The following is an 18,697-nucleotide window of genomic DNA, read 5'->3' as shown; positions in this document are numbered from 1 at the left end:
GTGCTGGACACGTGTACGTCACGTAGCAGAGCAGGACACAGAAGATGTACGAACTGACAATAACTGTGCTATTTCAGAGACAGCTGCACATCCCAACTTAACATGGTATTGTATAAAAAGATAGAGCAGGGCTTTAAGCTCTGAGATAGACATGAACAGGGAGGAAAGTGAATAGTTTAGGTCCAGAACAATTATTTTGATACAGATAAAAAATAATAATAACCTTCCTAAATATATAAAAAAATAAGGACTTTACACTACTCCTGCACAGCATTCTGCTAATTCATCTATTTATATGAGGTTTGCAGCTAGACTTAGAATATAAACTTATGAGAAAGAACCAATAAAATTGTGTAAATTTACTTTGTTGTGGACAAATCACTATGAGAAAAATATGAAATAAAAATATTCCCTCATTCTTATCTGATTATTCTTTATCCTTTGGTACAAGCATCCTCCCCTTCGCCCCCCACCCAAATAAATACAATCATCTGTTGCATTTAAACAGGAATGTAGTTTGTTAAAACATTTTTATGCTTTAGTAACACTTGAAAAAAACAACATGCATCAGACAAAAATTAGTGTTACTGCATAAAAAACCCCAGAAAATATAAACAGTAACTTAAGGAATGCTGCTTAGTACCTCTTTATCTAGGCAGCATGCATCTCTGTAAAAGGAAAAGCATCACATTTAGCATAATTCAGTATAGTAAAACTACAAAACTTATCTCAATATAATACCCATTTTGTTTTCAAATACCTTCTTCTTCTATAATACACTTCTATATTATCATATTATGCTTGACATATTTTCCATTCCAACCTTTACCAAGGTTAAAAGCATTTTCTCTTTTTCCATTCACTGAAGACGGGTCCTCTGTATTTATCATAAAGCACTCTCTGTGTCTATAAGTATTAAAATGTGGGAAGAAAAAAAAACGCTAACCTTCCTTGCTGCAGTTTGTTTTGGTTTCATCACTGAAATCTCCACAGTCATTGTCACCATCACACGCCCAATGACTTGGGATACATCTACCATTATAACATCTGAACTGATCAGCAGAACACGAGTGAATACAGCCTAGTTCATCACTTCCATCACCACAGTCGTCATCTGCAAATAGTATTATTTTTATTATTTTAAAAGGTAAAAAATGTGAATAAAAGATGCGAGGAGAAGAAGATATTTCCAAGAAGGCAAGAGAAAAATAACATGCAGTAAATAAAATTAGTATGTTTACTGACACAGGCATATGGTAAAATTATTTCTGATAGAAGTAACTCCTTAACTCTAATTTACCAACAGCACTTGGCTCTCCGTCATGTTGGACAGTCTAACCCCTTACACTTATTCACATTTATTCAATCACAGACACCAGTAAGCATGAGAAGGCTGTAGATTCTCTTCATTTCTTTAGTCATGTAACTACACAGGCTTTCAAACACAGTGGTTTTACTTTATCCTCAGTGATTCGTTAAGTTAACTTAGACAGTTAAGCACGCACACACACAGAGCTTCACAGAAACCAAAATGGAAACCTGATGTCAGAATTTCTTTTCAGTAGTTTTCCAAATGTCGTTTCCATGTACTTGCAACAGTGCAAGGTGGAGAACGACAGCACATAAATAAGGGTGCAATGTAGTTTCTCATTACTTTAATGTTGTAGTCATTACAACAATCTTAAGGCAGTTCCTGTAATTTGATTGTGATCACCAAGGGAGGGAAAAGATAAATATGTCAGGTAAACACTGTAGGGTCTCCTTGCACAGAATTTCAGTAAGCACACTGTGACAATTTGGAGAATTTGTCCATTTACGGCTATGAATCCCTGTCAGCCTCATAAGATTATGGTAATATTGAAATGCTACGGTGGATGTAGAACCAACCCAACGTTATTAGGAGTGATGTGTCATCGCGCCCATATCACAAGCTCCAAGAGAAGATTCATTTGAACAGCTGTCATTCAAATATGTGCTCTTTCAGACAAAAGAAATAACTACATTGTAAAGTCTTCCTAGGCTTTGCTCTTGAGGATGCTATTTATTAATTTGAACTTGCCCACAAACAGAAATCAGATATTTTGGCCACTGGAACTATTTTGCTTTCTAAAAGTACAAAAAGCTTTCATAAGCAATAACTTAGCTGCCTTTTTTTTTTTTAGTAATGAAAGTTTACACCACACTTCTTTCTACAGAATATACTATTTGTAACTATTACCGTATCCACTGCATCATTCCTTATGTAAAGCTTATTATTGCTGCTCTCTAGGCCAGGCCAGTAATTTAAAAACGCTGTATTTATTCTCTGACCACTTACAAGCCAAACTAGCAATATCAGTTTCAGAAGAAAAGAGTGAGCATCAAAGCAATATTTATGTAACATCTCCCATATTCATTTCAGATATAGAACGCTTGATACTTGCCTGAATCACATAGCCATTTGCTGCTAATGCACCTTCCATTTTTGCATATAAATTGAGTTAGTGGCTCACACGTTGGGAATTCTGCGAAAGTGTTCAAAAAGAAATAAGAACTATTTAATGTATATCCTCTTTAATTCTTCCACTCTCCTACATGCATAAATTACACAAGTGTATTGTATTAAACATTTGCACCTGCCAGATATTTAATCTGGGGAGGAGAAAAAGGTGAGACACCAAAAAAAGATGATAAAAAGGCTTTTAACTGTAAATATTAGTCCAAACCCTATCCTTTCTCAACACATACCATTGAAATGCATTACTCTGCGTCATACAACATGATCCTATATTCCCATCAGACCACGGTTGTCTCTACCACCAAGCATGCTAATATTTACACCTATATTGTACATCACAACTAAATATTATAGCCTGATGAGTGATACAAACCATATTTTCAATGTGTTTATTTATATAAAAAAGTTCTCCAATTGCAATAACACTGACAGTAAAAGACAGGAAATGGAAGACTATAATATGAGAAGGCTAAGAACAAAGCAGAACAGTCAAGACAAAGTTGCTGTACACTGACATAATACAATCCAAAAGTAAAATGTCAGTATTTACAATCATTTCTTCCAAGCATTCCAGTAAAAGCAGTAGAAAACCGAGCCAATAACATTCATAGAGACTCCTCTATATCAGAGATTTGTTTTTATAATTGTTTGATATGCTTCTGCATGGAACAACTAATTTTTTCAGACTTCTTTTTCTTCTAAAACCAATGACATAGCTAGGCACGTGTATTCATACCACTAACATTTTAAACAGCGCTTGCACTCACCCAGTTTGGAAAAATCTACTTTACAAAACCTAGCATTTCATAGGAAACAATCTAAAAGTCTAACTTTATTCAAAAGGAATAAGAAAGAGTCTAAATTCTCTATACAGACCATCAAGAGAATAAGACACCTCTCAGTAACTGATATCTAATGCAAACCAAAGACGACAATGTGAACGATCTGCCTGAACTGCTACTTCAAGGTGTCTGTCCTTCACTGAAGGATTTCAGGTTGGAAGTTCCTGCACAGTACATTCTAAACGCAACAGAAAGAAACATCCAAAATCATGCGTAGTCCTGTCAGCCACACCAAAAGTGCCCAAGATTAGAACAAATCTCCAAGTGTATTTCTCATTAAGTTGCTCCAGCTAGATTGGGTTCTTCTAGTGTTGTCACAACTGAGACTACCAAGCTAAGCTTCACAATGATTTTGAGAATTAGGCCATGTAATTAGTACTGAAGAGTTCTTCTAAACTTTAAAAACATGCCACATCAACTTTTCTTAAGGACAAGAATTGAAACAGTCAATGAATTTCTGACTTGGGTTCGCTGTCTCTTGCCCTCTTTGGTGCAGATAACATTTTAAAGTTAATTCAAAAGTTGTTGGGGTTTTTTTGTTTGTTTGTTTGGTTTTGGGGTTTTTTTGTTTGTGTTTTTTTTTTTTCTTTTACCAGAAACTCAGGGAAAGTTTTGGCCTAAAAAAGTGACACATGAAACACCAAATCATACCAGCTACATCAAACAGTAATATTTAGAGATCACCAAGAACATCCCAAGACTGAAGTGATTATTCTGCTTCAACTCAGAAAAAGGTGCGAAGAAAAGTTAGCACTTATGACAACACTTTGTCAATAACGCCTAGAAAAGGTTGTGGGCTTTGGTTTGTGTTTTGTTTTGGTTTTTTTGTTTGTTTTTGTTTGTTTGTTTGTTGGGGTTTTTTTGTTTGTTTTTTTTAATTTAACAAAAGAGAGAAAAAGCTGTTTTTCCTGGAGGAACGCATTACAGTGAGAACAGAAATCTGTTCCAAGACAAATAATGGAGATGTGCAACTACGATGGTACTTAGATACTTAAGTACCTTAAACGCTCCAAGCAAAGCTGAAAGCAATTTTTAATTTAGCTTTTTATCTGTTCAATAATTTCCCCACAAATTTAACTAATTTTCCCCTTAACCATACATGAATGTCTTCATGACTTTATTTTTTTTAATGTTCATCTGTCTACCCAACAAGACCTGTATAAAGAGACTGAAACTAATTAAAATGAATTGTGATTACCCTCAGCCCACCACAGCCTTTCCAAGGATGTTTTGCACTATCTCCAGTGTTTGCTTCTCATAGCCCCAGCCTCCACCATCATCCACAGCTCCCTCTCACATCCTAGAGGACAGGCACAATACCTCCCCTCCTTGTCCCTGTGGTCTCCCCAGTACTCCTTCCCTTTCATATTTCACAGAAAATAGACGAACATCCTGTAGCTGATTCACAGCCATCCCTGTGCTGATTGCCCTGCAGACAAAGAAAGCAAGAATGGTGCCTCTTGAGCTCACAGGGAAGTCTCTCCACAGTGTAGACACCGATCTCGTTTCTCTCTGCTATCCAGCTGTTTTGTAAAACTCTGGTTCTTTGAGACTTCTTTCACCCTTTTGTTACAAATGGTATGACAACAAACTGATAAACAGATGGACACAAAAAGTGACCACAGGTCTTGTTTCCTTTATGAAAGCAGCAGAAAAATAAAGAGGGTCTCTTTTCACATTTTCTTCAGAAATGTCATGCTTCTTAGTAAATCTGGTTGTATCTTATGACAAAGTGTATGCGTTATGATGCTAGCATTATCTTTCCAGTCCTGCTCACCCCAGCACTATGCCACTATAAGTATGCTTAAGTTCTTGAATCAAAAGGAGACAAAAGCTATTCATAGTTGAAGACCGGTGCAGCTAAAAATCAAAGATTTGTAATGGTAACAAAAAGCAAACCATGGTTTTACTTTTAATATAAAAATTTGCAAATACAAGAAGAATTTTGAAATGTTTCATAGAAGAAGATATGTAACACTAAATAGAACAGCTAAGTGAATACCATTAGCATGCCCATTAGCCATCAAATTATAAGCAGAATGAAAAATGTAATATTTGACACATTTGCACAACATTTGCACAGTGCTCAAGGATAAAGAAACAAGATTCTAAAACATGAAACATGCTTGAAGCTTGGCGAAACTGAAAAACAAGAGGTGAAATAAATGCAGATTAAATGATCTGAAGAAATATTCCAGACCAGCTGACATGGCTACCAAGATGATTAAGGACTACCAAGATGATGAGGGCACTGGAACACCTCTCTTATGAAGAAAGGCTGAGGGATTTGGGTCTCTTCAGTCTGGAAAAAAGACGGCTGAGGGGGGACCTTATCAACACTTATAAATACTGAAAGGGGGGGTGTCAGGAGGATGGGGCCAGGCTCTTTTCAGTGGTGCCCAGGGACAGGACAAGGAGTAACGGGCACAAATTTGAGCATAGGAAGTTCCACCCAAACATGAGAAGGAACTTCTTTCCTGTGAGGGTGGCAGAGCCCTGGCACAGGCTGCCCAGAGAGGCGGTGGAGTCTCCGTCTCTGGAGACATTCCAAACCCGCCTGGAGGCGTTCCTGTGCCACCTGCTGTGGGTGACCCTGCTCTGGCAGGGGGTGGGACTAGATGATCTCCAGAGGTCCCTTCCAACCCCTGCCAGTCTGTGATACCAAACAAAACACATGGGAAAAAATTACAAAGATGACATTAACATCTGCATATTGATAAGGTGTTTAAGAACACAAGGTACAGTTAGTCAGATAAACTGTTATAGCACCAAGCATCATGGTGTACCACTACACAGAATGTGGTAACTTTAGAGCTGGCAAAATACAGTGAGTCCACAGGGATCACCTTTCTACCTCCCTACACAACAGAACTTACTTGATTTGAAGCACGGCAATTAGAAATCTACCTTAATAACACTCTCATTTGTAGTCACATAATGACTTTATTTTGATACAGATTTTATTAAATGTTATGTATTTTGAAATAACCGATCAAATATCAGTTACTGTCAATATAAAGTGAGCTTTCTTTTTTTTCTGGTTTATATCACCATTAATAGAAGAAAAAGGAAGAAAGTAATAACAAATAAGACAAGAGAAAGCAGGTGGATATTCCAGGAAATAGAACAACTATTTACATGTAAAAATCTTGAATGCAGTTACAGAAGAAGGAGATATTGAGAATTACACATGGACTTAAAAAGTAACAATGTAAACTCAACTAATGGATCAAAATAATTCAAAATTAAACAAACTTAAGGGATTACGTATAAACATAATTTACTGATGGGATCCTACATGTTGCCTTCCATAGATTCTCTGGTAATTGAGGTCCTGGAGATTTATGTTTATGGAACTCAGGGCATCATGGCACCAGCACATGATCATGGCGTCAGCCCATGACTTTTATTTATGCATTTACTTTCTATTTTTTTTCCCCTGCTCTCCACTGCAAGTGCTTCATAGGCATAGAGATATTTGAAAAAAAAAAACAAAAAACCAAACTGTCATCAGCAGTAGAACTTTAATAACTACAGAAAGGGTTTACAGCAGTAAGAAGTTTAAAAAAAGAAAAAAGGTAATGTTTTATGAACTACATTGCTTTTATAGTTTGATTTTGATTAAGAAACAATATATTTTGATGACAAGTGAATCAAGTTAGAATATCAGCCTGAGAAAAATACAGGTCTAACTACTAAGTATCCTAACAAGTACACTTTAGGTTTTAATTTCTTTTGTGCACAACCTATCACTTCATGTTTACACGGCTGATGCTACTAAAATAATCAGTCAGCATTCTTTCTTGAAAACTCTTGATAAGTACTTTCAGAAACATATCCTATTATATTGCAACACACTTACTAATTCATATTAGTAATTCAAATATCACAAACATTACCTTGTAAACAGGGAACACCCTGATGCAATAGTTCGCAGACCGCTCATTGACCCTTTTGCTCTCAGACTCACACGAGTTACCTGTGACCTACCAAACAGATGAAGGCAGCCACGCTGACTCATAAACACCTTAATTGTTTGGAAGCAGCTGATTAGAGAGAGGCACCTCCCTTTGCCATATCTCAGAAAAGCAGCAATCAGCAGAGGTGCTGATGCTGTCTCATGATACAACCAAGAATGACTAATTTTTTCTGCAAAATACAACATCAAAACATCCTTCTGTTCAGCCTTGAAACAGTCTCATTTTATTGACATCTAGAATATGCTGAAGGGGCCCATGTGATGAGGTGTGTGGCTGAGATAAATATCAATTTCTGAGGGTGACAGTATTTGCTAACGGGCTGTAAATTAGGAACGTGTTGACTGATCTGAATATTTGGTACTCAGTAATAGAAAATGCAGCCTTTACTTTGGGTTTATTTAGTAATCAAATAAATTATATTTGGAATTTCAGAAAGAATATTATCAGTTCATATAAAAACAAGAAGGCTCCTCATAATTCTATCCAAAAGTTCAGGTGAAATGAGATCCGTATCTGTTTAACTTCTTATAGAATAATTTTACTTTTTCCCCCAAAATAAAGTTTACTTACCACAGGATGTCATTTCATCGGTTTCATCTCCACAGTCATCCTCCCTGTCACATAGCCATGATGTCGGAATACAGCGTCCATTCCCACAAGAAAATTGGTCAACCTGACACGTTCTTGCTGTCAAGACAAAACACTCCAAAAATGCAAGGGAAATGGACTAAACCTGTTAGGTGCCTCGGTGCACGTTTGTCTGTAGAAGTTTCAAGTCTGGAGGGCATCTCCTGGCCTGCTGCTCATTGTACCTGATCTGACTAAACATCACCTGCTTTCATTTCAGAGAAAGCTGAGGTCACCTGCAGGACTGTGTTCTACCTCCAATGTAGAATTCTTAGTGGTTTCTTCAACGTATGAGGAAAAAAAAGTTTTATATGTAATTATACAAAACTAGGTGGTAAAAGAGCATTGATGTTTGGTAAAATAACATTAGTGCTAGAGTTGAAAAAAACAAAAATCAAGGCTTAAAAATGCCTAGCTTGGAATATTAACGAGTTGTATTTCATAACATGAACAATGATCCAGTGAGATTTGTATTTACCCAGAAAAATGGTACCATAGTATGGGTGTGACGTGCCTGGCCTCACTGTTCTTAGAATCTTTTGCCTTTGCAAATATGCAACTGTAATGACTCATTAAAGGAAAAGGTGTGTGTCTTCTGAAGAAATAAAGATCACTAAAAGAAATCACGCTATATAACTACATAAATTACTTTGAGACCTGATTAACAGTAAAACTTCCATAAAAATCTAACATATAAAACTGACATTACTTAATAATTTTGTTTATTCTAAATGTGAACCCATAACTACAATGCCAGTGATAGTGACGCAGATTTTGATTCCAAATTTAAGCTTTTAGAGTTCATCTATATGTCATTCCATACTTCAAAAAAATGACTGAGATGACAGAAACCCCAATAATCAAAATAATATTCCTTCATTTGCTATTCTCAATTACCATTTTCCTTTTTCTTGCTGAAAATAGCCCAAAATGCAATAGAAGAATAGGAGTTTAAAATATTTCAAAGTAGTGGGTTTTTAAACACGAATAGTGTTTGCCACTGCAGGACCAAAAGCAACAACAAGAATACAAAATTCAACCCACCGCCAACTGACATAGGGAGGGAAATATGCTCTTCAAATCAGACTCTTGTCCTACAAGCAAACCGTTGAATATTAAAGGATATCAAGATGTATTAGAATCCATATGAATACTGTGATATGGATTCTAAGAGGTGATACGGACACTATAGGTCTGCATTTGCACCAGCGGTCTTCTAAGCCAAACCGCGCAAGTAACAAAGTGGACAGGTTATTACACACATGAAAATTTAAATCAAGAAAAATGACTTCAGGGAATATTTTAATACACAACGTATGCTGTCTGTCACTACATTTCAGTTTAAAACCGTCATCAGCTTATTGATGTCTATTGATATTTTGTACACCAGATATTTAATGACTGTTTAGTGTACACTACTGCTAAGCACTAAATATCACTTCCATATATGCAAAGGACAGACTTGGAACTCCATGAATTATTGCAGTGGAATAAGTAAACAATCTCCACCTTGGTATTTCCTTAAAAATCCACTATGCACTTAATAACTTACAAATGAAAACAATTTCAAGCTACCAAGGGGAAGCTGAATAGCTAATTATGCTTTTGTCAGCATAAAATAAAATTTACTAGTGATACGGCACTCATCACAGCATGTTAACAAACAAAATTCCAACTGCTAAAAAAAGATTTAGCAGGGACAAGTTTGTACCCAAGCACTGCTTTGACAGCCAACCCACATGGACAGCTTAAGTGCTGAATTACTTTGGAAAGCACAGTCAAGCACAAAGATTAAGTAAAATATAATTTATTTTCCAGCCTTAGTGGCATCAAAATCCGAATTAATTTAAAATGGCAATAATCAGATTACTAGTAGCAGATTGGTTCACTTCACTTCAGAGAAGTCTTGAACTGTTTATAGAGCTGGAGTTAGAGAACTCGTATGCACAACCAAGTAAAATTTTTACCTGCACAGGTTTTATTTGATTCGTCTTCATTATTACCACAATCATTAGCTCCATCACAAAGCCACCTCTTGGGAATGCAGCGATTATTTTGGCATTTAAACTGATCATCGGGACAACTATGATTGACTAGGGAGAAAAAAAAGAGAGGTTTTTTTTCCTAAGAAAACAATCAAAGAAAATCAGCTGAAAATAATACACTAAATGGTATTCCCTGACAATGCAGTTAGTATGGTTATCTTGTATATATAATCACCATGACACAAAAATTGTTCAGCAAATCAGTCAATTAAAAAATATTGCAGTACTTTGATCATAAATTAAACAATACATAGTAAAGATTCTCTGATCATACTACTGTCACTATAGAGATCCTCTTCTATGAACTACTGGGTGATAAAAGGTAGCAGCATTTTACAACGTTGCTATTTCCTTGAAGAAAAATATCCTCAATCACACTTTATCAACCTGATGAGGTTTGCAAACTGAAGCGCATATAAACAAAACACCAAAGGGAACAGATGCAAGTTGCAAAGTGCAAAATATTATACCACAGTGAGCAGGGATTTGTGCAGGTACCAAAATGCTTCTAAAATGATGCACATTACTGTCAATGGCCACACATAGATCTGCTGTTTACTTACCATGAAATTGTAGGTGTCAAAAAGTGAAATATGCAACACAGTGTAAAACTGACAAAAAAATCTGGTATTCAGGAGTGAACAAGGTATCTCACAAACATGTTTTTGCTAGCTACCAAGCGTCACGGGAAGGATGAAATTATGTAAATACTACTGGCCTGCTCTTGCAGCTGTAGTAAATATATATGTTCTGCTTCTTTTATGCTAATAACAGGATCTATTATTAGCAGGTCTTGCTAATCTTGATCTACGCAAGAGCAGTAAACTATACACACTTTGAAACGCTGGGTTAAAAATAATCTCAAGCTATTTTCCACCTATTCAGCCATCCACAGTCTCTTTTTAAAGTTTAACATATATCTGGAAACAAATGGTATTTAAAATGAAAGGACGTCTTCCAGGCTTATCCTTGACATTTCAGTAGCTTTTATCTTTGACCTTTCTACCTATTCTTCCTATTGAAAACAACACAGAGCGAGTGCGATATCAATAGCACATGAACCCTTCATGAGTGCTTTGTGTGGAGGGTGCAAGAACATTGGAAGATTAATTAATAATCCGAGCAGAACAGCATTTCAAGTCTCGTAATAATTATGAAGCAACCTAGTTTGCAATGTGACTGGAGAACAAAAATATTACATCCATGTAATAAAGTTAAACATCAAAGTCACTTTTTTTAAAAATTGACTTCGATACTAGATATAAATATTGTTTTTAAAGGTGCTTGGTTTTGCTCATATATATTTATTAATATGTTGTGTGCGTATGCTATTCATGATTACAAATATTGCAGACTAACTCAAAAAGAACTATTGAAGTTACTATAGCAACTGCTGAAAAGAGATTACTGTTATCATACTGGCCACTTAAACTATATATCACATACAGATTTGGGACCAGATTATTTATATCTGTATAAATCCTTTGAGAATTACAAGCTTTGATCTATGAATGGGTCTAAATTACACTAATTTAAATGAGAATCAAGTCAACTCTGCCAAAAGATTTTCTTTTTCACTGTCTTTATTAGTTGAGCTCCTTATTTAAGTGTAAGAATCCCTGTTATTAAAGTAAAATATTAGTAAGCACTAGAATTCAGAACTGGACAAATGTTTTGAAAATAATTAGGACTGAAATCTGTAATGACTACTACACGGAGCTATCAAAATACATAAATGCAGGAAAAAAGAAAAACTGGCTATGTAACAGCCATACAGAAAAAGACCTAGACACTACAGAGGATCACAAGCTCAGTGTGTATCAGGAACATCAGGCCAGTGCGACGCAGACAAGATTTACCCAAGGATGCATAAACAGGACTATCAACCCTCGCAAACGCGTTCTCTCAGTCTGATCACCGTTACAAAGGCCTCAGCAGACGTATATATGTCCAGTTTTGGACATCCAACCCCAAGGATCACCTCGCAAAGTTCAGAAAAGAGCAATGAAATCTAAAAAAAACCATAGTGTACTGGGGAAAAAAGAAAAGGGAACAGATTAGAGTTGTTTTGTCTCAAAGCGATAAGAATGAGAGACTATGATAAGAGTTTTCAGACACATAGGACAATGCTGCCCAGAAGAAGAGTGTATCAGTTCTTCGTGTCTACAAATGATAGGGAAAAAAATGTATTTTCATTTCAGTAAAGCAGATTTGATTTAGAGAAATGATGTAATGACAGAAATAGGAAGCACTGTGACAAACCGAGTAAGAAAAGGAATTTTCACTGCTGAAACTCGAATTTTATAGCAGGCTATCTAAGTATCTTCCAGGAAAGACACAGATACATAATGGGTGTGTTTTCTATTCTTTTTCATTTCAACACCAACACTCTATGGGAAAAACCCCAACAAGGGAAAAACCCCAACAACCTAACTCTAGTAAAACTGTATTTTTAAAAACAAAGTATATCTAATTTAAAAGCGGAATTGGGGGATGGGGGTGGTAGGTTAGTCTCTGCTGTTGCTGGTTTTGTTTTGATTTGGGTTTTTTGCTGGAGTTTCTGTGGTGGGTTGTGCGGTTTTTTTGTTTTGTTTTGTGTTTTTTTTTGGTTTTGTTTTTGGGGTTTTTTTTTAAGAAATACATTACAAAATTACAGAAATGTTTACGGTTGGAAGGGACCTGTTAAAATCACCTAGTCTAATCCCCTGCTCGAGCAGGGCCAACTACAGCAGGTTTCCCAGGACCATGTCCATATGAATTTCAAGTATCTCCACAGACAGAAACTCCTCAACCTCTCTGGGCAATCTTTTCTAGTGTTTGACTATGCTCACAATAAAAAAGTGTTTTCTTGGGTTCAGATAACATGCCATGCTTTTCAATTTGTGACAATTAGCTCTTCCCCTGATAGTGAGAAGAGCCTGGCTCCCTCTTCTTCATTCCCCCCCATCAGGCATTTATGCATATTGGTAAGATCCCTCCTGAGCCTCCCTTCCCTGCAGACTGAACAATCCCAGCACTCCCAACTTCTGGGACAGATATGCCAGTCCCTTAATCATCTTAGTGATCCTTTCCTGGACTCGCTTCAGTAAGTCCCTTTCTTTCTCATGCTGGGGAGTTCAGAACTGGACACAGTTCTCCAGACATGACCTCGTCAGGGCTGAGTAGAGGGAAAGGATCACCTCCCTCAACCTGATGGCAATGCTCTTCCTAAAGCAGCACAGGATGCTCCTGGCTGCCTTTGCCATGAGGTGCATTGCTGGCTAATGGTCAGCTTGTTGCCCACCAAGACCCCAAGGTCCTTGTTGGCAAAGCTGCTTTCTAGCTGGGTGATCCCCAGAATACACTGATGCCTGGAGTTATTCCTCCCCAGAAGCATTTCTGGTTGCTGAATTTTACCATATTCCTCTCCGTCCAATTCTCCAGCCTGTCAAGGCTGCTCTGAATGGCAGCACACTCATCTGGTGTATGAGCCACTCTTTCCAGGTTGGTATCGTCCACAACCTTGCCAAGTTTGCACTCTGTCCAAATCATTAATGAAGAGGTTACTGACCCGAGTATTAACCCTTGGTGTACACTGCTAGTGACTTATCTCTGGACATTGTGCCACTGATCACAAGCCCCAAAGTCTGGCTGGGCTGTTTAGATAGTTTCCAATCCACCTTGCTGCCCACTTACCTAACCCGTCCTGTGTCAGTTTGTTATGAGGATGTTACGGCAGACAGTGTCAAACGCCTTACTAAACTTGAGATAAACAATATCCACTGATTTTCCCTTATCCACCAAGCTATTCACATCATTGTAGAAGGCTATGAGGTCGGCTAAGCATGACTTCCCTTCATAAACCCATGCTGACTACTCCCCATCGCTTTCTTGTCCTTCATGTGTTTGGAAATGGCTTACAGGACTAATTGCTCCATCACTTTCTTAGAGGTTGAGGGAAGGCCGGCCCTGCTTTATGAAGGTTGGACTTGAGATATTCTGAGGCCCCTTCCAACCTGAATAAGCCCGTGACCCATATAAAACAGTGCAATAGTGGGAAACAAAGCAAAAAATACCAATGTTTAAAGAATCAGAAGTGATGATGTCAAAACCAAAAGATGACTGCTCTTGTACTATGATATGAAATGAATACATGAGCATCATTTAAAAGGACTACTATTATTATAAGCAGGAAACGAAGAAAAGGAAAGATTTACATGAATGACCTAAGGATTATCACTTTTGTTCGACTCCCCTTAGACTTACATTATTTTGTTTCCCATTTTTAAAATGAAGTATGAATTGTGGGTTAAATATGTAAAAATGTAAAAGCATACATACAGCAAATTTCAGAGTGCTCATCACTGCCATCCAGACAGTCATCATCCCCATCACAGCGCCAGCGATCCTGGATACAGCGCTTATTGTTACACTGAAACTGTTCAGCTTGGCACAACTGTGGCACCACTTCTCCATGTTTAACTAGGAAAAATAGCCAAGAAGCACATCTATTTTATCAGCTTGATACAGAATGCAATACCACCTCTACATAAATAGATAAATAGATACAGATTCTTGTTATCACCCTGCAGAACATTTTTTTAGTAAACTTTGCGTATTTGAGGTAATTCCACCTGAAGCCTGTAGCAGCATGCATATCTGAGTGTATGGTTGAGGCAGTATATTTTTAATAAACAGGAGAACTCGGAACAGGATGGCACTCGAACTGCTTTTTAAACTGGTGCGTAGTTGATAGTGTTAAAATATCAGTTTATAGTATTGCAATGCCTCATCAGCAGTGAAAAGAAAATATTCTTACAGACACAGACCAAATTCTTGTGCATGTTAAAGGGCTAGAAAATGATTACTGAAAAGCTCATTCTTGTATCCAAGCAACAACTCAAACACCTGCATTATGCACTGGTACAGACTCGGCAAAGAAGAAAGGATAAAATTCTGTTGAGGTAGAATTAAGTAGCAAGCTACAAGCTTATTGATAAATCCAGACAGATACATTTCTCAGCATAAAGTTCAGAATCCTTAATGTGTAAATACCACAAATCACGCTATGACCCTATGAGGAACATCAAAGTCCTTGGAAAAAGCTGGGCAATGAAGCGTGTTGGGCAAAAAGCAGGAAGCCTGCTTCATTCAGATCTGAAAGTGTCTAACCTCTCTTCCTAATGCTTACATTCCATCTTACCAGTGAGAAGTCCAACTTCCAGTATTTTCTGCTAAAAAGAAAAAAGTTTTCTTTAGCAACAGTGATGGCTCTGGCAGCCATGCATTTGGGTCAAATTCAAGGTAATCGCAAGCTAAATAATTTTCATCATGTTATGAAATAATCCTTATGCTTTACTTATCTCTACTGGGTTCATTGCTGGAGATCTGTGTAAAGTTTTACACACTTCAAGAAAATGATCAATGAGATTAAAACAAACAAACAAATAAAAAAACATAAACAAGCAGAGAATTTTGAGTAAGTTACAAATACCAAGTCTAAACATTTTAAAAAATACCTGTATTATCTGATGAGTTATTCTTTTTAATTGACAATCCCACATTTTATTATTAACACTTTTTTTTTTTTTTTTTTTTTTTTTTAAATTGGCATTTCAATGAAAATATCCAAGGAAGAGATTCAAGAAAAAGACAGCAAAATTTGTGTAGTCTGTGTCAGGACCTATTATATACAAATATATCTGCTTGACATATTTTATGAAAAGCACGAACATTTTCTATGTGGGAATTCAATTTAAGATACTTAGTCCATATAAAATAATCTGAAACCAGTTTATATAGATTTTATCACATTTTCTGGTATTTCTGATATTCTTTAAAAGAGGTCAGTGAAATATTTAAGTGCTTTATCATATCAGACATTCTGAAATATTTTCCAATGCATTTCATTCTCAAATGTTGTGTACTATATATTTTGTATTTTTTGAAAAATCTTTATTTTATTTAATAAACTCTCTTCAATTAGAATCTTCATTCAAGGAATATTTCTTTGTCTTATAGAACCACAAAAAGTCTCTAGGAGACCGCACTTTCTTGGTTTATTTTCAGATTTGACTTGATCCCTTAACAGCAGCATCAACTCAGATGTTCTTTAAAAATCTTACTTGAGCAGGTTGTACTGTTTTCCTCCAAAAGCTGATTATCAGCACAGGCACAAACTCTACCTCCAGGAATGGCTAAACAAAGAGTGCTGCAGCCTCCATTATTAACACGACATGCATTATCACCTGTGAAAATAAAAAAGCAACTTTAAAACTAACAGCCATGCTAGAACAAAAGATATTTTCTTTTTTAGAATATAAGCACATGAATAATATTTTACAATTATTTTCCTCTCATTTTAGGGACACATTATTCTCACAGTTTTGTTACTACAGGTTATAATATATATACAATTTTAGTTACAGATTACAATAACCTGTAAGAATAGAAAAAACAATTATACAATCAGCTCACGACGCTCTATCTCCCTTTTTTATGAGGGGAACAAATATTACAAAATATTTAATATGACACAGCTACATGTACATAGTAGTTACAAGAAATTAAACAGTATATAAAGGAATGTTCTGAACTATATTGGCATCTGCACATGTTAAAACAATGTGACTACAAATGCAGATGCAGGAAAAAGAGAAAGGAAACAGAAATTAAAAGTATAATGAGATCTATGGCAGATAGAATACAAGGCGGATATTCCAATACTCTCTTATGAACACATCTGCTATTTCTCTGCCTTCTTTTTCTGCGTTATTGTTTCCTCCCAAAAGCTGTATGCTGTTCACATGAAGATACTGACAGCTGTCAGATGTTTTAATCATCTACCAAGGACTGCTGCATCCTCACTACCTCATTCCTCAGGCAAGGAGACTTAAAACCGAAGCCCACTGAAGCAAATGTTACAATTTCCTTTGCGTCACTTTGGTCACAACCTAATTGCTTCTATATGAAATGCCTCTCATGATCAAAGCTCTGTTAATTTCACGTGTTGATGATACCTGACTATGATCACACAAGCTATAAACCTTCACGTTTGCTGAAACTTTAATTTAAAACTACTTTTTTCATCTTCCTGTCCGAGTAAAAAGCAGGTGTTCCCTCCTCTGCTCCTCACGTTCAGGTGTACAAAGCATTCACCACCTTCCTGGCTTTAAACAGACACTCCCCACAATTCCCTCTCCTCAAAGCACTACCACTTCTCTTTTTCTATGAAAATATAATATTAAGTTCTCGTTGAGGTAGCTGTGGACATGCATATTAAACTGTCCTGTCAGAGACATACCTGCATGTTCAGGGAAACACTTTCAAATTATCAAACAAATATCAGATAACCAGCAAATAGTTTAAGATTTGGAACATTTTCAAATTTTATGATGTGCCTCAATAGGTCTTAAAATACAGACCTTGAGCATTTCACAATAACCTGTTCCTAGACATTTTGTCCCACCTACCATACATCACTTTTTAGAAGCAAATGTGTCTACAATCCATTAATATCCCACTGAACTTTCAAATAAACTCATATAAAGTAATTAATACAGAATGCTGTGGGAAGCTGCTGTGGTTATTGTACTTTCATTAGGCAGGGTGTGAGGGAGATGGCAAGAACATGGCTGTATAAACAGGGAAAACTGGAAGTCTCTATGCAGTATGAGGGCTGGACCACAATTTTAAACAGAGCAGTTCCAACTTAGACTGGGCACTTAAAATACTTCAATTGATCTTGACTTCATGTTTTAGACTATGTCCTAAAACTTTGTGCAAAAATCAACTCCTTTATTACACCTATGCTCACCAAAACCCAAACATAAACAAAAGATATGTACTTGCATCTAAACCTTGGAAAACCTCAGGTACAACACCGCTCAGAAAAAGTAGCCTTGAAACTCTCTACATCTTTACAGGGCCACCCATTATACAAATCAAAGAATGCCCGTAAATCAAACACTTCAGAAGATATAAGCAGCTGACAAAACAAACAAACCAAAATAATCTTCAAAAGTGAATCCAAAACGATAGAGCGCAAGTCAAAGAAATTTGCAGTGATTTCATTAAAGAATATACATGAGTTTGTCAGATCACTAAAAAAGAATAAGGCCAAAGAAAAAAAGACTATTTAAGACAAATATAGAAAACACTTTGAAAATCCATGATGATTGTGAAGCCCAATGCAAGCTTAAAATAAATAAACTCAAAATTAAAACACTAGATCAAAGTCAACTGGTCGGTCTTGAAGATGAAAAGTTCCTACTTAACCTCATAATTGTGATGACAAACTACAGCACAATAGGTTACTTGCTAAGTAAGCGATAAAAGAGAGGATGACGACAAGGGAAATACAAGCATCAAGAGTTAAAGCAACAAGATCCTAGATAAAAAGGTTTATAAAGCGAGCTTTAAAGAAGTCCTCAACTTGAAGGTGCAATGAGACCTTCAGTCCCGCTCAGGCCCATCAGTCACACTGAAGAGACTCCTGGGCCAAAACGTCTCCTGAAATGCAGTGCAACAAACAGGTTAAGTTTCTTAATTGATTAAGCTATGGAACTTGTTTAGCTACCAAGTATTTATGAAATTAAATTTCCTTGACTGCTGTTCATAACAGCTATTTTATATAGGTGTTCTTAAAATATTCCCCAAATTTTAAAACTACTTTCAAAGCTGTTATCATATTTTTCCAGCTTTTGAAACAGCTGCTGTCCTGCTACT

The 18,697-nt window shown here is 36.4% G+C and overlaps 1 protein-coding gene across 1 annotated transcript in view; it reads right to left on the bottom strand.

The window, feature by feature from the left end:
- LRP1B (LDL receptor related protein 1B) overlaps positions 1–18,697 on the bottom strand; it is a 744,151-nt gene that overhangs the window by 254,956 nt on the left and 470,498 nt on the right. Inside the window, exons 15-20 of the mRNA XM_063341107.1 lie at positions 16,096–16,218; positions 14,312–14,452; positions 9,914–10,039; positions 7,890–8,006; positions 2,424–2,504; positions 947–1,114 (exon numbers count right to left, since the gene is read on the bottom strand). Of these exons, the coding sequence (XP_063197177.1) occupies positions 947–1,114; positions 2,424–2,504; positions 7,890–8,006; positions 9,914–10,039; positions 14,312–14,452; positions 16,096–16,218 (756 nt within the window). The remainder of the gene's footprint in view (positions 1–946; positions 1,115–2,423; positions 2,505–7,889; positions 8,007–9,913; positions 10,040–14,311; positions 14,453–16,095; positions 16,219–18,697) is intronic.

This window comes from Chroicocephalus ridibundus, chromosome 7 (assembly GCF_963924245.1).
Source record: "Chroicocephalus ridibundus chromosome 7, bChrRid1.1, whole genome shotgun sequence".
Lineage (NCBI taxonomy): Eukaryota > Metazoa > Chordata > Aves > Charadriiformes > Laridae > Chroicocephalus > Chroicocephalus ridibundus.
This window is presented reverse-complemented; position numbering and strand designations above follow the sequence as displayed.